Source organism: Panthera leo, chromosome B3, assembly GCF_018350215.1.
Source record: "Panthera leo isolate Ple1 chromosome B3, P.leo_Ple1_pat1.1, whole genome shotgun sequence".
Taxonomy (NCBI): Eukaryota; Metazoa; Chordata; class Mammalia; order Carnivora; family Felidae; genus Panthera; species Panthera leo.
In genome coordinates, this window is record NC_056684.1 from 68,752,043 (window position 1) to 68,777,142 (window position 25,100).

Consider the following 25,100-nt stretch of genomic DNA (forward strand, 5'->3'; position numbering starts at 1 on the left):
GACAGAGTCAGAAACACAGATTCAGGATAGAAGGATCACAACAGAGAAAGAGCGATGGTGGGGAGGGTAACACTGAGGAGGGAGAGGGACATGAAGACAGAAGGAGAGAAGGATGTCACAAGATGGGGGCGGGGTTGTTGAGAATGAGGACAGAGCGCACACAGAGGAAGTCCGAAGGAGATAACAAATGAGGAAGGGGGAGCTGGTGTGTGAGTGCACATGCATAAAACCTATAAGAGAAAAACACATGCAGAGTCATGAAAAATGTGCAGAAAGAGAGATACATGGAGAGAGAAGACAAAAATACAGATGGAGGGAGAGACCCAGTGATAGAAGCCCTTCCGCCCCTATGTTTAACCTATTCCAAGAAGAATCTGTGATAGTTCCAAACAACCATGAGTGAATAAGTTTATGATTTTTAAATCTGTTTTTACTTTTAAAAATGAAAAAGTGTGGCAGACGGCCACAGGTCATTTCCCTTTATTTATGAAATGGCCTGAAAATCGAAGCAGGTGTTTTCTTCCGTTGTCTGTTGGTTGGCAACCGCCAGTTTGTGGTCATTCCCTGAGTGACTGCTGCAGGAAGCCGTGCGCTGCGCCCCATGTGGGGCAGGTAAGAGCCAGGATCTGGCGGGTGCTTGTCAGGGACGCTGCCTGAAGGCCCGTGTCTGAGCCACGTCCATGTCCGTGTCCGTCTTGTGTTCTTTAGTGGAAACAATCGTACGGCGGCCCCCATCACCCTGCCGATAGAAGAGGTCCTGCAGACCTTACAGGACCTGATCGCCTACTTCCAGCCCCCGGAGGAGGAGATGCAACACGAAGACAAACAGAACAAGCTCCGCTCACTTAAGAACAGACAGAATCTTTTCAAGGAAGAAGTAAGTCTAGAAAATTGAACATCGCGATTCTCTTTGCGTCCGCCGCTAAAACATCCCTGTGATTGCACTTGAGCCTTGTGTGCATGCATGCACGTAGTTATGAAAGAACAAGAAAGGAAGGAAGCTGGGAAGAAAAGGATTAAATAGAAGCCAACCTTCCCTGTACACCCCACCGGGTTACACTACCAATGTACGTTGTAACCGTGCACATTGGCACACTCAAACCAAACTGTATTTGAGAGCTTTGTTGCCACAGTGCATGTGTGTATCCCAAATCTATTGTTACTAAATCTCAACTATTAGAGCATGCCATTGGCTGTGATTCCCAAATTTTGGAAGATGTCAGAATTACCTAGAAAACCTGTTTGAAAAAATACACATGGCCAGGTTCTGCCACTTTGGAAATGACTGAAGAGCTGGTTTGAAAGGTAACAAGTAAAGAGCCAGGTCTGACTTAGAACCTGAGCATCTGAGTCACCAGAGATGGGACCTGGATGCAAGGAAAAACAAACCTGGGACTTGGCGGGGGCTCTGGCTTGGGTTCTGCCTCTGTCCTTGGTTAGGCGGGACCTTAGGTCACATGCCTTCTTTGAACACTGACGTGATGATTTGACAGTAAGAGGTCATGGTCGCCCCCCTGAAGGGCCACCATTCCTGGGGACAGGGCTTATCCCTTGGGCATTTCCAAAGTCATTGGCCTGGAATATAAGACTGGCCCTGCTCAGTCTTCTGATCGAAGCAGACTGGCTTTGGGGACATTACGCCTGAAAGGCTACTGAAACTGTATGTCTTTAAGAACAACTAGGCACAGATGTTTTCACTGGGTGGCGTAGTATTGTAATGTAGAAGAAAAGTAGTTAAAAATCCACTTTGATTTTATTGTCTCTTAATCCTACCCTTTTGCCAGGGGGAGAGGGAGGAAGCAAGCTTGGTTTTCTTTGTGCATCTGAATGGAACTTCCTGAACTCACTTGACATTTGACAGGAAAATAAGAACTATATGTAGGGCTGTTTCTGGGTGAGTCAGAACCATTTCCCACCAGACACAGAGCAAGCTTTTGTGAGAGTCATTCACGCTCCCTCTTGTGATAGGTCCTTAGATTGAGATAATCACACGGGGGCAAACCCGCCATGAGGAAACCGCTAACTCATGCTCCAAATGGATGCCGCATGTGTCTCAGAGGCATAAGAATGTGTACATTGTGTTTTTAGGGGGAAAGAAAGATCGTGAAGGTCTGTTAGCACATTAGCATTACGAGCTTTAAAAGGTGAATGACGTGGGAGGGAAAAGAACAAAAGGCTCCTGCTTTCTCAGGGGCTTTCACTCTTTCCCCCACTCTCCTTCGCAGGGAATGTTGGCCCTTGTGTTAAACTGCATCGATCGCTTAAACATCTACAACAGCGTGGCGCACTTTGCAGGAATTGCAAGGGAGGAGAGTGGCATGGCTTGGAAAGAGATCCTGCGCCTGCTATACAAACTGCTGGGTAAGCACACCCCTGGAGCCTCTCCCTGGGAGGATTTCCAAGGGTGTCTGTGCAAGATCGCCGATCCGGCCTCACTCCTTGGACACCTTTTGTTAACCGGCTGATTCCAGCCCAGCACTGTTCATTCTGTTCGCCAGCAACTTAGTGTACTTTCCACACTTAGAGCAAGAAGGCAGCAGCGAGTGGAAGGGGATTGTGATCAGCCCAGCCTAAACTACCTGTACAACCTTTGACGGTCATTACTCTCTCCGAACCTCAGTCCCTCCTCTTTATTTTTTTTAATAGTTTATTTATTTATTTAGAGAGCACGCATGCACGGGAGGGGCAGAGAGAGAGAACACACATGTGCACACAGGCACATGGGAGGGAGAGAGGGAGGGAGAAAATCCCAAGCAGGCTGCTTGCTGTCAGTGCAGAACCTGACCTGGGGCTCAATCCTAGGAACTGTGAGATCATGATGTGAGCCAGAAACCAAGAGACACTTAACCGACTGAGCCACCCGGGTGCCCCCAGTCCTTCCTCTTTAAAATGAGGGGTTGCATCTATGTGGCTCAGTCGGTTAAGTGTCTGACTTCAGCTCAGGTCATGATCTTGTGGTTTGTGAGTTCAGGCCCTGCATCGGGCTCTGTGCTGACAGCTCAGAGCCTGGAGCCTGCTTCAGATTCTGTGTGTCCCTCTCTCTTTCTGCCTCTTCCCCACTCACACTCTGTCTCTCTCTCCTTCAAAAGTAAATAAACATTTAAAAATTTTTTTTTAACATTTTATTTATTTTTGAGACCGAGAGAGACAGAGCATGAACAGGGGAGGGCCAGAGAGAGGGAGACACAGAATCTGAAGCAGGCCCCGGGCTCCAAGCTGACAGCACAGAGCCCGACGCGGGGCTCGAACTCACAGACCGCGAGGTCATGACTTGAGCTGAAGGTGGCCGCTTAACCGACTGACCCACCCAGGGGCCCCTAAAAAAATTTTTTTAAATAAAATGAGGGAACAAGACTAGAATATGTTTGCAGTGCATTCCACTTTTAGACTCGGGCACTTGCACTTGAAGGACAGTCACTCTTTTCAGCTCCCTGACCTGTCCCTGGCCTCTTGTTGGTTGGTCGTGATTCCTGCCACTTTGGCCTGTTCATTATTTCATTTGGGTGAGTGGGGGGGAGGGGAGACAAAGGCGGGGAGTAAGGAGGTTCGGTGCCCAGCCTTTCCTGTCACAACACCAGTGGGGGTGATGTCCTGGGGCCTGCTCTAACCAGTGCCACCACAGGGCCCAGCCAGCAAGCTACAGGAGGAAGGCAGTGGAAGACAGTATCTGCCCGAATGGGAAGGTAGCCACCGGTAGTTGCTTGGAGATGGTGACAAGGCAGCATTTGGGGGTTTGCTCAGAAGTGTATGTCCCATTAGAGAAAGTCCATAGAAAGTTGAGCGGGCCAGAGGGGAACCAGCAACGTCAGATTGGACCCATTCTCGATGTCGAGGGTCAGGCTGATTGGACTACCACCATTCTGTGTGACGTTGTGAAGTCCCTTCCAACTCTCATACTTTGTACCGGTATGCTCAAACTCAACAGCAATTATACAAAAACAAGCAGTTATTGAGCTTTTCTGCCAAACAGTAGAATATCTTTTTGATCTGCCCAACAACACCTTCAGGGATAGGCACTGTTAACCGTTTAGTCATGAATCCGAAGAAACTGATGCTCACAAAGTCGTAACGTACCCAAGGTCATACATGTAGTATGGGAAGGAATTACGGTGTGAGGCCGCCTGACTCCAGCACCCTGTGCTTAACCCCTTTGCTGCTGCAGACCTGAAAGTGGTTTGGGGGGTCAGACTCAATCCAGCCCTCCTCTGACTGTGGAGGTACAAAGCAGAGGTCCTCAGGAAGACTTTTCCTTCATCCAGGTATCTTTGAAGCATCTGTGAAACCTGTCTTTGAAAACCAACAGCATGAAGAGCATGGGACCAGTGGTTTAGGTGGATTCATTGCAGAGGCCTGTGGAGGGAAGGTTGCTTGGTCTAGTTTGGTGAAAATCTCCTGGCAGCATATTCTCTCCCACCCTTACCAATGTTCTCTACCAGTGGTTCTCAAGTTGGAGCAGGCATCAGAATCAGCTGGAGGGCTGGTTAAAACAGTCTCATCCCCAGAGTTTCTGAATCCTTAGATCTGGGATAAGGCCAGAGAATTTGCATTTCTAACAAGTTCTCAGGTGAAGCATTCTGGCCTCCACAGACCATACTTTGGGAACCCTCGTCATATGCTGATGTGTTTTAGGTATTTTAGAGTTTCCTGTTTTGCAGTTATTGGCCTGTTCGTTTGTTTTTAAAATATTTTTTTAATGTTTATTTTTTGAGAGAGAGAGTGAGCAGGGGAGGGGCAGAGAGAGAGGGAGACACAAAATCCGAAGCAGGCTCCAGGCTCTGAGCTGTCAGCACAGTGCCCAAGGCGGGGCTCAAACTCACCAACGGTGAGATCATGACCTGAGCTGAAGTCGGACACTCAACGGACTGAGCCACCCAGGCACCCTTGCATGTTAGTTTCACCTACCTTTCCAGCTGTTTCACTGGGATGCCTCCCTTTAGCATTGAAAAATAGCAACTCTGTAGCTGGGTTTAAGAAGACAGTGCAAAGAATGGAGTTCTTAAACCAGTAACCAACCAGGTATCTGCTGCTGTGTTCCCACCGCTCTGTTCCCAGCAAGTAGACAGGTGCTTGGTACATAGATTCTCTGGAATAGTTGAGTGAATGGTAGATTTTCACTTTGCTAAGTATAGGAACAACTGTATCAAAGGGCTTGGAAGGGGAAGATGGTTACACACAGTTCCTTTCAGTTGCTAAGCAGATGCTGTGCTTAACAGTTTCCCAAGTTCTTATGCCCATCCTCCTGCCCTTTAACCTACATGTTCCAATGTGTCCTTGTTTGCAGCTGCTCTCATTCGTGGAAACAGAAACAACTGTGCTCAATTCTCTAATAACCTCGATTGGCTAATCAGCAAATTGGATAGACTAGAATCTTCCTCAGGTAAGTGTTCACAGGAAACCACTGAAGAAGGTGGGGTTTTTTCTTTCTGGAAAAAAAATAAATAAATAAAAGTTGTATCTTTGAATAATTCTGTTTTCCCACTGAGGTGTAAGCAATCCTCAAGTGATTACTTCGACAAAGAGAAGGTCCTGAATCTTCCTGGTGTTGCTGTGACTTTATTTAACCACTCTAATCCAGACTTCAGTGATTTCCTTTTCTGTTTCACTTTTCACTTTGTGTGTTTATCTCCATCCCCTGGATCCTTTCATTGCCCCCCACCCAGGCAGTGGTCTCCTACCTGCTGCATGCAGTTCTTTTTCCTTGGGTTTCTACACCCTCTCTGAACATGCTTATCCTGTTGTGGTTAGAAGCAGACTGAAGGATGACATGGGATAGGAGGAAATGATGGTCCTCTGTCCCGCTAAGTCACCCTTGACATCTATCTATAATGCTTCCTGATGACTCACAGAGAATTTGAGCCAAGAGAATGGTTGTTGTTGGTAAGTTAAGTAACTGGGCTGTGAAGCTCAACCATTGGCTTCCTCAGCGATGAGAGAACATGACAGCTGCAGACCCCTCTCTGAAAAGCTAAAAGGTTTTGAAGCTGTTTTCATTGTCCAGAGGTGGCCTGAACTTGGACAGGCCAAAGGAAGGCTCCCCTAAGGTCTATCCACCTACACCTATGTATTCTCAAGCCCCTGTTTTTTCTTCAGTGCCTCCTCCATGGGCCATGTTACATTTCATAATAATTTATGAAAACCTTGAGAAAACCGGAACCAAGGGGAGTGTTTTCAATAAAACCAATAAAGATACTGGCCAACTACTTCCCTTATATTTTCATCATGGTGTGTTACCCTTGTAGGTGCCAGGTTGCAGGGGCACCAGTCAGTGTTTCTTAAGCCTTCCCTTCACAGAGAAAACCATCCAGTGTGCTGAGTAAAGAGGCAAAGATAAACTTTATTTAGTGAGTTTATAGTTTGCTTGATACACCAGTACATCTAAAATGAAAATACTTTCTGGGGTGGTTCCTAGAAAAACTCTTAGGCGAGGAACACTCACAATATTTTCTTTCTTTCATTTATTTATTTATTTATTTATTTATTTATTTATTTAATATATGAAATTTATTGTCAAATTGGTTTCCATACAACACCCAGTGCTCATCCCAAAAGGTGCCCTCCTCAATACCCATCACCCACCCTCCCCTCCCTCCCACCCCCCATCAACCCTCAGTTTGTTCTCAGTTTTTAAGAGTCTCTTATGCTTTGGCTCTCTCCCACTCTAACCTCTTTTTTTTTTTTTCCTTCCCCTGCCCCATGGGTTTCTGTTAAGTTTCTCAGGATCCACATAAGAGTGAAACCATATGGTATCTGTCTTTCTCTGTATGGCTTATTTCACTTAGCATCACACTCTCCAGTTCCATCCACGTTGCTACAAAAGGCCATATTTCATTCTTTCTCATTGCCACATAGTACTCCATTGTGTCTATAAACCACAATTTCTTTATCCATTCATCAGTTGATGGACATTTAGGCTCTTTCCATAATTTGGCTATTGTTGAGAGTGCTGCCACAAACATTGAGTTACAAGTGCCCCTATGCATCAGTACTCCTGTATCCCTTGGATAAATTCCTAGCAGTGCTATTGCTGGGTCATAGGGTAGGTCTATTTTTAATTTTCTGAGGAACCTCCACACTGCTTTCCAGAGCGGCTGCACCAATTTGCATTCCCACCAACAGTGCAAGAGGGTTCCCGTTTCTCCACATCCTCTCCAGCATCTATAGTCTCCTGATTTGTTCATTTTGGCCACTCTGACTGACGTGGGGTGATATCTGAGTGTGGTTTTGATTTGTATTTCCCTGATATGGAGCGACGTTGAACATCTTTTCATGTGCCTGTTGGCCATCCGGATGTCTTCTTTAGAGAAGTGTCTATTCATGTTTTCTGCCCATTTCTTCACTGGGTTATTTGTTTTTCGGGTGTGGAGTTTGGCGAGCTCTTTATAGATTTTGGGTACTAGCCCTTTGTCCGATACGTCATTTGCAAATATCTTTTCCCATTCCGTTGGTTGCCTTTTAGTTTTGTTGGTTTCACAATATTTTCTAAATTACTTGAAGGACCTCTAGAATTGATACTAAACTGGGCATCCGCCATTTTAATTAAGTATTGCTTGGTCTGACCAAGTGAAGAATTCCATTTTACTGCTGCTCCTCTACAATTTTTTCTTTTTTTAACTGAAGTGTAACCAACATACAGTATTCTGTTAGTTTCAGGTGTACAATATAGTGATTCAGCAATTCTGTAAATTACCCAGTGTTCATCATAAGTGTGCTCTTAATCCCCTTGACCTGATTTCACCCATCCCCCACCCACCTCCCCTCTGGTAACCACCAGTTTGTTCTCTGTATTTGAGTCTGTTCTGTCTCTTGTTTTCTTTGTTTCATTTCTTAAATTCCACACATGGGTGCAATCATATAGTATTTGTCGTTCTCTGACGTACTTGCTGCTTCTCTATGTCTTGACGTAGAAGGATCATGTCTTTGTCTAAGAAAGAGGAAGGTGAGGTTAGTGCCTAAGGAAATATCCTCTCTAAATCACAGACTTCTTAGGCCCCAGAGGCTCCTGAAGTCTACCAGAGATGGCTGCAGTCTTTCTTCTGGCTGGAAATATTTAATACATTCAAGGAGCTGATAATATTCTGTCCCCTCAGGATGGTCCTTTCACTTATAATTCAGGTTTCCGAAGTACGGTCGGTTCTGCAGGTTTTTTAACATCCACATGATTTTTGTGGCATTTATACAGGTATCTTGGAAGTTTTGCACTGCATCTTGACTGAAAGCCCAGAAGCCTTAAATCTGATAGCAGAGGGTCACATCAAGTCTATCATCTCCCTGTTGGATAAGCATGGGCGGAATCACAAGGTGGGTGTCAGAAAGAAGAACCCAAACAGGGATGGACTTCTCCTGCTGCTTAATCACCAGTGTGTGTTACTGAGAGCATGTTAACTAGTCTCTTTCTTGGCTCTGATTTGAGGGTAGGGAAAAGAAAAACACCTTGGGAAACGGAGGTTCTGAAAGACACTTCCTGCCCTAGGAGCACACTCCAAGACAAACTGTCACACTGGGTTTTAGAGGTCCTCTCTCTCTTTCCACCAGCTTCACAAGCCCAGCTCATCCATCACCTTCAGCCCTGAACATGGAGCCGACTGCATAAGGTGCTGGGCTGGGGTGAGTGCAAGACCTACCCTGGGGTCTAGGAACTTAGTAGTGGAACAGCTAATACCAAGCTGTAGAAAGAAGATACACAAAAATCAGATCAAAATAGCATAGAAAGTCTTGGCAACTGGCTTGTTATTAACTGAAATCAGATTTACCCTGAGTCGCACCAAGCGAAGGAAGTGAATCTACTTTTTTGCTCATGAGCAAGCAAGAGCACAGATACAAAACAGCTGTGTGCTTTGGGGCCTCGTTTATATCATCTGCGCAATGGAGACAGTGCTACCTCATTTGCTAAGGTAGAAAGCTCCATCAGTTTTTTAGGGGTCTTAAAGTTCTGTCATCTCTGTTTTTACGGAATCATGTGTTGAAGACACCGATTTGCAGGGAAAGTCTATTAAAATATGTTTTTTCCCGACTCTTCAACATCAGCCCCGTGGTTGGGGAGCTCCTGCCCTAATTAGTGAGCAGGCAGGTACCCCAAGGCCGAGAGGGTGTATTTCAAGAGCAGATGACATGAGCTGCCGCGGTTGTGCTCCTGCAGCGACGAAAACTCAGCTTGGTCACTGGCCCTCTGTGTTCCCCATCATTGGGGGGCGCTGCTTATTTGAGACACGTTTCAGGGTGTCCAGGAGAATAAGCCTCTGCAGCATTGCTTAGCTGTGCCTTCCTTAGGAAGCAGAAAAGCCATGGTCCTTAGCATCTGTGAAATTGCTTGGCAAAGAAGAGAAAGAAATATGTGGGGCCTGGAATTGCTTTCCCAAATGGGGTAAATGAAAAGCAGGCATGAGGCTCCAGCATCAGACCAGCGTCTGTATGCTCCGACATGTTCTCTCCTGTCAGCAAAGCATAATAAGAGTAATTGATAAGCACCCAGGAAACACATGGTCTGGGCCATGAGCTACATGCAGATGTCAGGAAGAGCCCTTTGGCTAGAGAAAAGCTGCTGTTGTTTCGTTGCTCCTGGGTCATCTTTATGGTCAGACCACATAACAAACTTCACGAATAACCAGCTTTGTTATGGCTTCTTTCAGCCAAGAGCTACAGAGCATTTAATGGATGTCGCTTGGTGGCGAGTTGATGACTATGCTGCCCATTCCACAGTTGAGAAATCTGAGGCCAGTAAGCTGAAGGACTTTGCTACAAATCACTACCTGCTCTGATAGGTTACCTGAGTGTAGTAGCAGGGCGGTCTTTAATCTTTGGGAGCCAAGGCACTGAGAAATTCCGGCAATGTTGGAAAAGTTCAGGCAGTATGTTACCGGTACATAAAAGCCTCCTCAAGGATATCCCTTTTTTTGTCTCTCGATAGATTTTTGGATGAACGTTGGTTTGCCATGAATTCAGGCCTTCCCTTAGAAATTATCTGGATAACTTTTATTTCCAAAGAGAAATCTGTCTCAAATCATCAATAAAGCTATCACAAATAGAGCTATTTGTGGTAGCTTTATAAAGAATGTGCAGAGTGAAGGCCAGACTTCTGCTGTGACGTTTTCTTTTTGCTTGGAAAATGTCAAGGTAATGTTTTGCTCTCCATGCTGCTCTTTTTTCTCCAGTCGTGGGTTTTCACATGTCTCTGATCTATTCACTTAGTTTTCCGTGAAGATAGTGGCTGAAAATACATAGAAGTAAAAAAAAATGTTTTAATGTTTATTTATTTTTGAGAGAGACCATGTGAGCAGGGGAGGGGCAGAGAGAGAGGGAGACACAGAACCCAAAGCAGGGTCCAGGCTCTGAGCTGTCAGCACAGAGCGCGATGCGGGACCCAAACCCATGAACCGCGAGATCATGGCCCGAGCCAAAGATGGACACTTAACTGACTGAGCCACCCAAGTACTCGAGAAAATACATAGAATTTTAGAAGCACAAAGCACCTCGCAGCTCTCCCAATAATAGCAACAGCAATTATGACGACGACAATAGCTAACATTTGTGCATTTGACAAATGCAAGGTGCTGTCCTCCACATTCCCGTGCATTTTCTTTGTCCTCAGTATGACCCCATGACGTAGCATTGTTATTTCCACTTGTCGGTGGCAGAAACAAGGCTGAGACGTGGGCCCTGACATGTTAAGTCACGTGCCAGAGGCCACACAACTCGTTCACGACAGCCCAGGACCAGACTTTGAGTCTCCCCCCTCAGCATTTAATATTCTTTCCAGTGTTTCTCAAACTGCCGTCTGTGAACATGTTCTTTGGGGTCCACGTGTTCCGGGAGAATATTTTTAATTGCACGTTCTTATTTTTATAGTTCTCTAAAAACAAAACTGCACAGTGAAGAATTCATAATTAGAAGGCATTTTTAGACCAGTAAAGGTTTCTGAGACTGGAGTTTGCACTCCCCCGTGGGCCCATCTGTGGTCTTCAGGGTCGTGACATTTTTCTTTAAAAAAAAAAAAAGGTTTGTACATCTCATGGGTTTGATGAACCCCTTTTTGTACTGTTCCAGCTCTAATCACAGGTTTAGTACGGGAGTAGATACAGTGGTGGCAGTAATTAATGCAGCCTCTAAGATTTTTCACTTGTTAGCTCTCTCCCTGACGTGGAAAGCATTGCCACTCATCTAAAGCATGATCCAATGGAGGTCAGAAAGTTCGAGGGAAAGAACACAATCTCTGGAGTGAAAAGACCATTCTCCGAATGCTCTCTGCCCCTCGACCTCTCAGTGCCTTGACTCGTGCTGAAATCTCCACATCTCCTCACTTCTTGGTTTTCCAGCACCCATGAAAAATTCTGTCTGCCCTTCAAAACTTATTCAAATGCCACTCCTCCATGAAGTTTTCTTTTTTTTTTTTTTAATGTCTAGAGAGAGAGCAAGTGAGAGAATGTGAGCAGGGGAGGGGCAGAGAGACGAGGGGAGAGAGAGAGGGAAAGAGAGAGAGAATCCCAAGCAGACTCCACACTGTCAGTGCAGAGCCCGACGTGGTGCTCAAACCCACAAACCGTGAGATCGTGACCGGAGCCGGAATCGAGAGCCTGACGTTCCACCATCTGAGCCACTCAGGTGCCCCGAGGAAACTTTCTCTGATACCAGTTGGATGTGATCTCCTCTCCTCCATCCTACCACTAGCCCTCCATTCCTTGGTGGTTCTGCTTCACCTATCACTGTAGTCATGTTTGCACATAGATTGCTCTCACAGACTCTACATTCCTTCAGGGCAGGGACCAACTTTTCATTCCTCACAGTGCCAAGCTCATACATTACACATAGCAGGCACTTAATACGTGTTTGTTGAGGGTGTCCTAAATGAATAAAAGCAATGAATGGAGCCAGAATACATTCCCATCTCACCTTGGATGGAAGCTCACCCATATGGACGGGCCTTGTCTCATCCAACAGATGGCTGGCTTATCAGAGCTAAGAAACACACTATGTCAGTAGCACTGGTTTTCTTGTTTGGTGAAAAGAACAATTGGAACATTTTAAGTCGCCCTCTAATTTTCCCATCTAATAATAAAAATAAAATCTGCCCTTTTTACTTGCCCCCAAGCCTATCTTACTCCAAACCTCCTCAGTAGTCACAAATATGTTTTATTTTTATGAGGATTTCGAGCCCCCAATGAGAAAAATATATGGTAAAATGTAACAACTTTGGTCCCAAAAAAGTAGACACCAGAATTGGAGGTTTGGCCTGGGTTACGGGGAAGACAGAACACAGGGAAGCATACCATTAACTCCCACGTAGTTGCTATAGTAGCTCCATGAAATTATCTCTGAGCCCCCGGGCAGCCAAGGCAATAGAGAAGCCTTTCTAGAAACCCAGTTCGCCTCTGCAGCAAGAAAAAAAAAAAATCTGTTCCTCAGGGGCTTCAAAAATCTTCATTTTTCAAATACAGGGCTCAATAAGAAGAATCACAGAATAAGTACCATTAGCATTTTTACAGCTTTTATACAGAATAATTACATTTTAGCATGGAGCTGTTTTTATAGATATAAGCTGAAGGGCAAAATGCAACAGCCAACTGATGTTTCCATGGATATACGATAGGTGTTTATTTTTGAAGGAGAATTTCCACATAAGCCTCTGTTTGGGGGTAGAGACTAGTGGAAATAAAAAGCAGACAGAGAGGATCTTGAATGAAATGTGGGGTCTGAAAAGGAGGACAGCCAGAAGCCAATGACCTCCACAACACGAGCCAGGGACAGTCTCTAGTTGGGCCAGTGTATAGATTAGAGAAGCCTAACTCCTATGACAGCCCAGATTCTTACTAGGAAGATGTATCTTTGCTCCCATCACCACCCTAGGCCAGTCAGTGGGAGGGCTTCAGGCTGTGTGGCCACTCAGGGGAGACACGAGTTCCTTCCATCTCAAGGCTTTGCAGAAGGCAGTGTGCTTTACTCCTTGTGTTCAAATGAAGACTCTCAGCTGGTGAGTCTGGTGTGGGGAGCAGTGGAGGGGAGCAGAGGAAGTGGTCCTAAACACCTGCATTTCTGGCAAGTTGCTAGGTGATGTCCTTGTCATCTTCCCCGGGACCCCTACTTCTGGCTGGGAGGAGAGTGTGAGTGCGCAGAGGACTGTGTAGAAGATTTTTAGGGACCAGGCCTGAAAGCCATGTAGGTCATGTCCATCCGCTTTCCATTGCCCACAACTCAGTCACATGACCCCACAAACTGCCGGGTAGGCTGGGAAGTGGGGCCTCTGTGGGCTGTGGAGTAGAAGGAATTGGAGCTTGGTGAATGCTCGTTCGTGCCTGCCACATCTAGCCACATTTCTCAGAGGCCACGAAGATACTCCCTCTCCCTAAGTACAGATGACCCCCAGGCACAATGCTTGTGGGTCCCCTGTGGTGGGCTGGCCTTGTCTACGTTCCCGTCACCTTGACAGGAACCCACTTAAACCTTTTCAGATAGGCAGTCTGGCCACGTTGCCCTGTTTTACCCCAAGAAAGGCCTGCTAAAACAAAGCCTAAACAAGTCAGCCCCGTTGCTTTCTGGCATTGTTTATTTATAAGTGAGACATTATATTAGGCAGGTCCTTCTCACAGAGCCTTTTTTCTCCTTGCTCTTCCTGCTGGATGGGAATTAAGCTCTGCTGTCCCTCTAGCTATGACTGCAAGGCTCCCGCAGCCGTCACTCAAAGGCAAAACCGATGAAAATGTCTGATAGGCTGGATGATAAGTATTTAATTTCTTGGCCATCTGTGGCTCTTTCCTTAGAATGAGAAATTATCCTCTGGATTTCTAGTTCCACAGTCGATATGTTTCACAGAGTGGGAATGGTAAGAGTTCTCCATTAAACTGCCTTTGGGATTCTTTTCTGCTTGTCCCATAAATGTGCTTTGTATTTATCTGGAACGAAATTGACATTCAGGGAGTCAGGTAGAAAATTGGTTTGTGAGAATTATGGATACTAATGCCAACAACCTGAATTCATCCAACCCCACTAAGCATCGAGTCTTAGTGGCCACTTTGAAAGACTGAAATGTGGCTGCCACAATCTTGTCGGTTATTATTTATCAACTGCCGTTTGCACACACCTCCCTGTAGGGGAGACAGGGGAGAGCAGTGCCTGGCCCAGAACAGTTTCCTCTGTCGATCTAGGCACACAAAATCTGAATGAGAGAGGATGCGGCACAAGGAGACTGTGGCTAGGAAGCCAGGGGCTGGGTTCCCACTTCCCACGCAGCTGGAAAATGAAGAGGTGCAGAGGTGGCTTGGTGGCTGGTCTCATAGGTTCAGGGAACACTTGGGCTCTGGAAGGTTTGCTCTCACTCTAGGAGAGAAGGAGAGCGGGTGAAAGGTTGTTGAATACCATTAGTAGGAATAGAAGTGTCTCTTAACGAACTTTGAGGATATCACAGCAGGAGACCCAGGAACTGGAATCTGCCCTACTGTGTTCTCTACTGACCTATGTGAGGTTCCGCAAGCCTGCTGCCTGTGAGGGACCTTGGTCAAATGGAAAGCTGAGTGCTGTTAGATAACAAAAATTCAAGGAGATTTTAAAGACCTGATTAGCTTTGTTAATCGATTCATGAATCGGGCAGCAACCCATCTAGCAGTAGAGGGGAGCTCCAAAGGGCTGCAGGAAAGGAAAGTCTTTGAAAGGAAGAGAGGAGGTGGGGGGAAAAGGAAATTACTAGCAAAGAATCCATTGTTTTAGGCAAGGTCATCCTCCTGTTGGGAACAGAAGGGATCTATCAGTCAATTTCCTATTGCTGACCGGGAAATCCCCATACTGACTGGTTAAAGGTTACATTCCTAGGGGTTTGAAACTACAATTAGATTAGGTATTAAGTCTTGGCTTACTGACTTGGGACCTTAACCCAAGTGATGCCATTTGGGGCCTGTGGCTTTCTCTTTTTTTAATAAATTTTTTTTTTTAACGTTTATTTATTTTTGAGACAGAGAGAGACAGAGCATGAACAGAGGAGGGTCAGAGAGAGAGGGAGACACAGAATCCGAAACAGGCTCCAGGCTCTGAGCTGTCAGCACAGAGCCTGACACGGGGCTCGAACTCACGGACCGTGAAATCATGACCTGAGCCAAAGTTGGCCGCTTAACCGACTGAGCCAACCAGGCGCCCCTGTGGCTTTCTCTTTAACAGCACCTTTCATGAAGAGCTATGAGTCCCTACTGATCATAGTGCAGGGGGTTTCCAAGGCTGGGCGGGAGCATAAACTTAGCCTCGATGCCAATGAAGGACCTTCCAGGTCCTTCTGGGTCCATGCCCCATTCATGCACGACTCCCAAGAGGGTGTCAGGCCTGGATTTTGTGCTCCAGATGCCTCATCTGACCCTAGTCCTGCCATGGCTGGGATATTAACCCAGACAGTCTGTCTTCACAGCCCATACTCCCACCTGTTTTCACAGAACAGTGATCACAGGTCACATGCATAGTTGAGAGGGAAGGGGCCTAAGGTGAGGGCAGAGGGGCTAGAAGGAACCCAGCTTCGTGTCCCCCAGGGGCAGCAGGCTCCAGCATTGCTCACTGATTTTCTTGGTGAGGAAGGTGTGGTGGCCTTGACTCTGAATAGGTCCCCCCACCTGCCACCAGCCTCCCCTCGCCATTTCACAAGGCCCGCTTCCTTCCTATGTCTTGGCAATCAGGTCCTGCCCACTGTGCCCTCCAGGTGGTCCTAAGGCTTTGTGGGTTGTGTCCTGCTGCAGGTTCTGGATGTGCTGTGCTCCCTCTGTCTCTGCAATGGGGTCGCCGTGAGAGCCAACCAGAATCTGATTTGTGACAACTTGCTGCCCCGGAGAAACCTGCTCCTGCAGACGCGGCTGATTAACGACGTGACAAGGTGAGGCCACTCTCATCATTCCACAGTGTCCATCTTGTTTCCAGACAGGAAAGGAAGAGGGCTGATCTGAACTCCAGGGCTGCATCCCGACGGTTTCCATGGCGAAGTGGGTACATAAGATGACACTGGGCAGATGTGTGCTTTTTCAGGGCCCTGTACACCAGCCCTTTTCACAGGGTTTTAAACGTTTCCCCTGAAGTAGCTGACAGTGGAGAGTATGTGTTCCACCTGAGGGCCAGAGCATTTAACCCAAAGTGGTCTACCATGTTTCATGTTACAGTTAAGTACAGATCTTGTAACTTCTTCGTAACATACTCCCTTTTTTCTTTTAATTTTTTTTTAACGTTTATTTATTTTTGAGACAGAGACAGAGCATGAACAGGGGAGGAGCAGAGAGAGAAGGAGACACAGAATCTGAAACAGGCTCCAGGCCCTGAGCAGTCAGCACAGAGCCCGACGCGGGGCTCGAACTCACGGACCGTGAGATCATGACCTCAGCCGAAGTCGGACGCTTAACCGACCGAGCCACCCAGGCGCCCCTCACTTTTATTTTAATATACCACCTTTTATTTTTTTTAATCTTTTTTTTTTTTTTTTTTAACCTAGCTCAGCTCCTGGATACTTCCAGCACTATTGCGTTGGTCCTGCGTTTATTTTTTTTTAATTTTCTTTCTTTTATTTAATTTTATGTTTATTTTTGGGAGAGTGCAAGCAGGGGAGGGGCAGAGAGAGGGGGACAGAGGATCCGAAGCCGGCTCGCTCTGCCCTGACAGGCTGACAGCAGCGAACCTGATGTGGGGCTCACAAATCACAAGATCAAACCTGAGCCCAAGTCAGATGCGCAACTGACTGAGTCACCCAGGTGCCCCTCAAAATCTTGTAATAGAATGGATGCCCCATGTTGATACTATGGTTTCTTGCATCCTCTGGCACATGGCATTCGAGGTTATCTGTGAAGGCCACGATGAAGAGCATGGGCTCACACAGAATCCTAGCCTGCTGATCGACACGTGCAGCCACATGTGAGTCATGTGAACTCATGGGACTTACATTAGGCAGGCCTAAGTTATCGAGCTATCTTCTACCCAGGCCCACTCCCTAATCTACAAGGTGAGGAAAGAACTGTGGAGAGTAGAACAGAACTGAGCCATCCACACAGTTTCTTTTGGTACCAACCTGGTTTTTCCTGGCCCACCCAAAATGGGATGCAGCTCCAGCCCGGAACAGTAGATATTTAAGAATAGCACTCCAACCAGGAAAACTCTAAATCGTTTGTCCCAAGCTTTTAACCATCTTTCTGGATACATTAAGTCCTCTAGCCCTTATCAAAGTTGGCTAAGAGTGGCTTCTCTTCCCTTCTCCCTTTTTCTGCTGTCTTCAATTGAATTTTTTCAGCTTTATTCATTGAAGTATAATGGACAAACAGTTAAAGGATATTTAAAGTATGGAATATGATGATTTGATGTACATTGTGAAAGGATTTGCCCCATCAGATTAACACATCTGTCACCTCACATATTTATCCTTTTTGTGTGTGAGAGAGCCCTTAAGTTCTTCTCTCTTGGCACATTTCAATTATGCAATACAGTGTTACCAACTGTAGCTACCATGTTACACGTTGTATCCTCCTACGATATGCATCTTATAAGTGAAAGTTTGTACTTTTTTTCTAACCTCTGTTTTTGCCACCCCCTACCTCTGCCCCTGGCAACTGCTTTTCTGCTCTCGAGAAGTTTTGCGTTGTTTTTTTTTTTTTTTTAGATTCCACCTGTAAGTAGTTCCATGTCGTTTTCTTTGTTTGTCTTGCTTGCTTTCTTTAGAGAGGGAAAGAAAAGGAACACGAGTGGGGGAGGGGCAGAGAGAGAGGGAGAGTATCTTAAGTAGGCTCCTTGCTCAGCGCAGAGCCCGATGCAGGGCTTGATCCCACAAACCGTGAGATCATGACCTGAGCCAAAACCAGAGTTAGATGTTCAGCCAACTGCGCCACGCAGGTGCCCCTGGTCTGGCTTATTTCAAATAGAGGTTTCTTAATGCTTTCAAGAGGCCACTGTTACTAGTTATGCTTAGGTGACAAAGCTGCCACTGTGGGAATAGGGGGAGCTTGAACCAATTTCCCAGGAGATGGAACTTGATTAAGTTCCTTCTTCCACTTACAGAAAGACACAAGGATTTATGGTTATGCATTTCTATGACGTTTTCAGCATCTTTTACCCATGGTCGACACTCAGTAAATACTGCTTGCCTTGAATGGAACAAGGAGACGTTCTTTATATTTTTAAAAAGAATTAACATTGTCCTGACACCTCCCACTGAGAACTCGATCAAGTGTTAGAAGCTCTAAGCGTTTCCTATTTTAGAATCCTATGAAAAACACAAAAGTGCTCTTGCCTTCAGTTGACAGTGCATCCTGTGGCCCAGTTCAACCTGCTTGCTGTTGTTTATCTCCGTGCTTCCGAGTCTGTAGCTGCCACCTGTCCCGTGTTCAATTTCAGCATTCGGCCAAACATCTTCCTGGGAGTTGCTGAGGGCTCAGCACAGTACAAGAAGTGGTACTTTGAGCTGATCATAGACCAAGTGGACCCCTTCCTAACAGCTGAGCCCACACACCTACGGGTGGGCTGGGCCTCTTCCTCAGGCTATGCTCCGTACCCTGGAGGTGGAGAAGGATGGGGAGGCAACGGTGTTGGAGACGACCTGTATTCCTATGGCTTTGATGGCCTTCACCTTTGGTCAGGTGAGTACCTTGCCAGAGCTCTGGCCCCTTTTCCCTTGCTGGAGATGATCGAGGCTTGAATTGTTCAAGCTGCGGTGGTCACTTTCTGTCAAAAGGATGCAGACTCAAAAGTCTCAGCTAATTAGAGGGTTAAGTGGAAAGCACATCAGATCTGAAATGAGACTGTCCTGCTTTGCCACCATGACTCTGGCACTTACTTGCAGCTGCGTGATCTAGTGTGGCTCAGTTAACTGTTCCCAAGCTCAGTGACTGTATTTGTAGCATCACTATTGCCTAGGATGTTAAGGGTTATATAGTCAAACCGGGAAAGAGACTCAGCGTTTGTTTACTGGACCTTACAGTAAAGCTTACATACCTTTTGTTTACTGGACCTTACAGGAAGCTTACATACCTTTTGTACATTTTTCCCCTCACTTTATTTATATAATGACCCCTTAATGATAATAAGATATTATTATTAAACATATATAATAATATTATTATTATTAAAACAAGATAATATTGTTTTTAATGTGTACTTATTTTTGAGAGAGAGCGAGCGAGCAGGGAAGGGACAGAGAGAGGGAGACACAGAATCCAAAGCTGGCTCCAGGCTCTGAGCTGTCAGCACAGGGCCTGATGCGGGGCTCGAATTCACGAACCGTGAGATCATGATCTGAGCTGAAGTTGGATGCTTAACCGACTGAGCCACCCAGGCGCCCCAGTGTTCATAATATTGGCCTCATGTGACGCATGTGGAACCACCACAAAGATGTTTAAGTAGTTTATTTACAGTCATGCTGAGAGGGATCCAGATCTGACTACAAGTCCATCATTATGTCAGTGCAACATGTTGCTTCATGATACACTTTACAGAATGCCTGGATCGGTGCTGGGCACACCCTAAATGCCAATCGCTTAAAAAAAAATAAAAGAGTGCCACTTCCTTTTTAAAACTCCACTTATGCTTTCCCCAAGCATATCCATGGCCTGTGCCCGCAGGAATGGGTTAGCTTCTGCCTAGACGAAAATGCAAGGCTAACTTTTAGGCTTTCCCTCAGAACTAGAGCTTTACCTGTTCTTTCTGTTGTCCACAGCACATTGTACCTGTATCTTTTGTGAGACTGTATTTGGGGTCACTGTGTCCCTTATAGAAATCACTTATGTAAGCATGTCTCTTACGTAAGAAACGATGACACGCATTCTTCCCCAAATCCAGTACTACGGAAAAGCTTGTCTGTACAACACAAACCTATACATTTTCTTTTGTAACTGGGAACTATGTAACCTATCACATTTTCCTTTTTCCCTTCACTTTCGGGCCAAAACCGTCACCTGGGGCTCTGATTCCATATCTTACAGTTGGTATGTATTTTCAGCGGGTCGGCATGGGTTGGTTTTTTAATTTTTTGTGCTGTTGTATATTCAGTATAAACATTTAAAAACTTTTAGGAATGGTGTCCACTTACTTATTGATAAATGTATCCTGGATCATTTGTGGGAAGAAAAAAAAAAAATCTCTGTTTTGTGTGTCCCAGGGGACAGTGTGGTGCAGACAAAGGCAGGTGAAAAACGGCAGGATGATGGGTGATAGTGATGTGAAAGCCCTGTCTTGTCGTTCTCTTATCCTCCCAACTTCCCTTCGCCAGTGCCATCCTCATGGGGAGTGACCGTGGATCTTCCCTTCTTGGGTCACGGAGCCACTGTGTCTGTGGCTGTACAGACTGTGGCTGTGATGTGGGTTAGCCTCACATGTCATGAAGTGCTCAGAAAGCTGTCTCCGAGGAAGTGAGTGAAAAAGAAAGAGTTCTTATGCTTACCCACATCTACATCTCCTGAGTTTGGTAGGGTGGAATCTGTGAGGGGGCATGAGCGGGATTGGCTTGACAACATCATTCCCCTACTGCCTGCTGATAGCTGCTCCTCTCCTGCCATCTCGTCACCATCACCCAAGCTACAACTGCATCCCAGGTTACACCTGAAGGGAACTCTGCCTGGGGACTGGTTAAGGAAATCTGGAGGACACCTAGACTGTTGGATGAGGCAAACTGGACCCTTGTTCCAAAGAGAAACTAACCGTGCTCAGAGGAAAAGTGTTACTCAGTCCTTCCCAGATTTTGTAGCACTGTGTGGGGCACTTAGTGGATCCCTTCATAAAATTTGTGGAATGAATACATCGATGAGTCAAAAGACAGAGAAGCCAGGGCATCCGGGAAAGGTTGCCATTTGCATTTCAGAACTCGAACATCCATCTAATTGTGTACCGTTCCTGGAGCATGCCCCATGCTCGTCATCCCTCTTGTCCTTTCTCAGCAGAAGACTGGGAAGCCAGATGCGCCAAGCCCACACCAGTCATCACGAGCAGTGGCCCTTCTGATTGGTGATAGATGACAGGGGAAAGGGACTTGGGACTCAGCGTTTCAAGAGCTGATTGTGGCTCTCTGAACATGACCCACACTTAGTAATACAATGCCGTATAGGTACATTCAGAGAACCTCACCCCCTCAGTCCTCAGCATCTGATGAGATGTGGAGAGACCAGTGTCAACAAGATTGACACGTCTCGTGCTCATTAAAACACAAAGCTTCCTTGGGTTTGGCATCATTCTGAATTCCCCAGCCAGCGCACAGGGAACATATATCTGGCAGAAGGCACTGCGGGTAAATATGCCAACATGTGTTCCAGTTGAAGAAATAAGGTTTCTGTTAATGACTCCCACCAGGACACCACTGTATCTTGGACTATCTGATAATTGTTGGATGAAGAAATGAAATGGAAACAATACTCCAACTTACTGCAGGATGTAAGGGAGGGTGGCTAGGGAGACCTACTGGGAACTCCTCCTGACAAGTTTTCTCCTTTTCCTTGAGATATAAATGCCCAAGTCCATTAACTTTAAACTCATCTGTATGTATGAACTAAGCTACTGCCTCAAACTGATCTTTAATGTACTTATTAAAGCACAGTAGAGGGGTGCCTGGGTCGCTCAGTCCGTTAAGCAGCCGACTTTGGCTCAGGTCATGATCTCGCGGTCCGTGAGTTCTAGCCCCGTGTCGGGCTCTGTGCTGCCAGCTCAGAGCCTGGAGCCTGTTTCAGATTCTGTGTCTCCCTCTCTCTCTGACCCTCCCCCATTCATGCTCTGTCTCTCTCTGTCTCAAAAATAAATAAACGTTAAAAAAATTTTTTTTTAAATAAATAAATAAATCACAGTAGATACTGTCGTTATTGGTAGGAATTATAGTGCCCCTAACATGTAGTCGCTGGAAAGAGTCAAGAAGAAACAGCATGGCTTTGGAGTTGTGCCTGGGTTTGAATCCCAGAACTTCTGTTTACTGATGTTTTTTGATTCTGGGCTCAGAGACTTGGTTTCCTCAGATAAAATGAAGATATATAGGCTCTTATGAAATTTAAATGAGGTAAGGAACATGAAGTTCATGACACGTTAGCTACCCAGTAAATACAATTTCCCATCCCTCGTTGTCTGTGAGGTCCACTGCAATCATAAAGACCATGTCCAGAGTTGTGGGTACCTCACTGGAGACCAGGAGAGCAGCCCATTCTCAGGGGAACTACCTGAGTCCCATGCTGAATGGGAAAGGATGTTTCTTTTTTTTATTTTTAATGTCTATTTTTGAGAGACAGAGTGCACATTGGGGACGGGGGGGTGGGGGGTGCAGAGAGAGAGTGAGGGAGACACGGAATCCAAAGCAGGCTCCAGGCTCCGAGCCGTCAGCGCAGAGCCTGATGTGGGGCTTGAGCTCACAAACCGTAAGATCACGACCTGAGCCGAAGTCGGACGCTCAACCAACTGAGTCACCCAGGCACCACAGGAAGGGAAGTTTCAGGTGACCTCCTGGGATGATGAATGAGCTTTTTCTCTATGTAAGGAAAAAGCACTCCTCATGGGTCTTTTTAGCCACCAAAGTCTGTGAGGCCACTTTCAAGCATCAGCTGTAGATGTATCCCCCATCTTAACCCTCCTAACAGGCTCCTGAGTCAGCTTAGCCACTGGGAGTTTCCTTTGCGAGGATGGGTTCTTTTCTGGTCCTGGCATTGCTTTCCCTCTACTGACATAGCCTTCATGTAGCCTTTTGGGGCTGCCATTGGGATGAATTCGACTCAGAGCTGCCTGTAGTATGTTCCTGGCTGGGGGGACAGTTTCACAGAAAGAAATCTGTCTACGTTTCCCTTTTAATACCTTTTCCCCTTGTGCAGTTGGAATAAGCAGAGGAATCTACCTTCCCGAGTGATAAGTGATGCAGGAAATGAATGGGGTAAAATTGTGTTTCCTGATTTATTATGATGTCTGGCTTTTTAAACATTTAAATCATTTAGCTCAACAATCGCATTTGTATGAGCGGGTCTTTACCTGTCTCCCTCCTGAGATGAGTCCCAGCCCTGAGCTGTGGAGGCACACCCCACTGTGACTCAGACCCTTCCAGCCCTGCTGCTGCTCTGTGAAGAGGACCCAAGGATTGGCTAAAGAACACCAGCATTTCTACGTGTTTGGATCCTTTCTCCTTCCGAATGCCAGAGTGTTTGTGTTTGCATGATAGTGCCAAATTCTGCCGTGCCTGGGGCAGTGGAAATGCTGATGAGTTGCCTACATTACTCATCAGAAGAGGCTAAATCCTGCAGGAATGTGTCCTTGGGTCAATTTGAAGATGTGCAGCCTATGATAAAGTGAGATTTTCCTTTATCTTACAATGCTGCTTTGGAATGGCCTTTCTGATCTTCCCCGGGACCTTAAGGTAGGCCCAGGCCTCTGAGCCAGGGGCAGTTTATTCAGACAAAGAGAGGCTACAGGACTTCCCAGCCTGTTTGGGTGGGCTGTGGCTAGGATTATAGAGACAGACTTTGTAACTCCTTTGCTTTTCTTTCTATGGACTAGCCCTTCTGTTGGTTGTTCTAAAGGGTCACATACGTGAAACATACTTGAAAGTGACTATTTTTGAGCATTCTCTTCACAAAAGGGTCTTACTCATTTTTATTAACTCAATACAGTGACTTTTCGAGTCTCTTTCTGGACTCAGCCCTCAATGCCATGATTCTCCATAGTGTTATTTTTTCATCATAATACCAAAGACATTCCTACAGCATTCTGGCATTCTTCTCTACTGTTAGCCTAGTAATTAAAGTTTCTAGAGCTTCAGAAACAAAAGCAATAATAGTACTTAGTGTGGGTTATGATGTGTCAGGCACGCTTCTAATCCCTCTTTAGGGAATAATTCATCCAAAACTCAAACAACCTCATGACGCTATTCTCACTTGACAGATGAAGAAACTTGAGTTGACAAAGGTAAGTGATTTGCCCAAGGTCACACAGTAAGTGACAGAGCCAGGACTCTAGCCCAGAGAGTCTGGTTCTAGAAATGCCCAGTTATTGCTACATGCTAAACCTTTTGAGTGGCATACAGGACATCAGTCATTTGTTTCATTGAAGTCCTGGGAATAATTACGGTACCTTACAAACAACTCTTAACAACAATAGTGTGGGCAACACGGTACCCATTTTATAGAGGTGGAATCTGATTTTCTGGTAAAATTACATGCCCAGCTTCAGGTAACAAAGACTTGGTATTGAACTCAGCCCTCTGTGATCCGCTTCTGCTCCCTGCCACAATGCCACCTCACTACAGAGCAATTTAAAGGACAAGTATGTTGTTTAAATGTGGGGTACAGGACCCTTCTGAATCATTTGGAGCCTTGAAAGCCCTCATGGGGTTAGAGATTTCTTCTTGTAGATGAGAACAGATTTATAAAACAGTGTGTAAAAGCCATTGCACAATTCCCTTGTTTTCTAGTTTGAGAACCTTCACACTGCTCCCATTTTAAAACTAAATATTACCTTATCAGATGATATTTTATAACATGAATATTGTATGAAATGGGGTTTTTTTGTTCCAATAGACTTCCCAAACCATTGCGGTAAGTAATCACTAAGTACATGCTTCCTATCCAGTAATTATCCACTGTCTCCCTTTAGTTTCTGGATAGTATCAGTCCCAACTCTGTATTCTGCATATGTTTTAAAAATAGGCTCAAACGATGATTTCACTTGGCCTACTGATGATCTTCTACTCGGTGCCCATTCTTTTAGAATAAAGGAGTTTTGTAAAAGGCAGTGGTGTTTACCACAAGGGTATAATTGCTCATCCTGGTTGTGGTTTTCCACCAAGGGAGGGAACTAGACAGGAGAAATGCTCTCGGCTGCCATTCTTCGGGAAGGCACTTGGCAACTATGGCATCTTAAGGGCTAAATAAAGCTTGGAACTCAGCTTCCGATGGCATCAAAGCACTGCTGTAGATGAAGAGTATCCCTCGTGAAAGCTGCTCTCTTTCTTTACTGGCCGAGGCTCTGGCCGACAGGGAAGCCAACAGTGCACTTTGAGCAGCTAGGACGAGAGGGCGCTGGCATCACAATTCAACACTGTCAGTTTGTCCTAGTTTATGTGAGTCTCAGAACAGTAAAGGACCTTCTCATTTGTATTTTTAGCCAGCAAGGATCTGAATACCTTGAAAGTTAGTTGACCGGGGCGCCTGGGTGGCTCAGTT

The 25,100-nt window shown here is 45.8% G+C and overlaps 1 protein-coding gene across 1 annotated transcript in view; it reads left to right on the plus strand.

The window, feature by feature from the left end:
- RYR3 (ryanodine receptor 3) overlaps positions 1 to 25,100 on the plus strand; it is a 526,048-nt gene that overhangs the window by 270,914 nt on the left and 230,034 nt on the right. The window contains exons 13-18 of the mRNA XM_042942518.1: positions 709 to 877; positions 2,226 to 2,361; positions 5,282 to 5,377; positions 8,180 to 8,298; positions 15,699 to 15,832; positions 18,325 to 18,566. Coding sequence (XP_042798452.1) covers positions 709 to 877; positions 2,226 to 2,361; positions 5,282 to 5,377; positions 8,180 to 8,298; positions 15,699 to 15,832; positions 18,325 to 18,566 — 896 coding nt within the window. The remainder of the gene's footprint in view (positions 1 to 708; positions 878 to 2,225; positions 2,362 to 5,281; positions 5,378 to 8,179; positions 8,299 to 15,698; positions 15,833 to 18,324; positions 18,567 to 25,100) is intronic.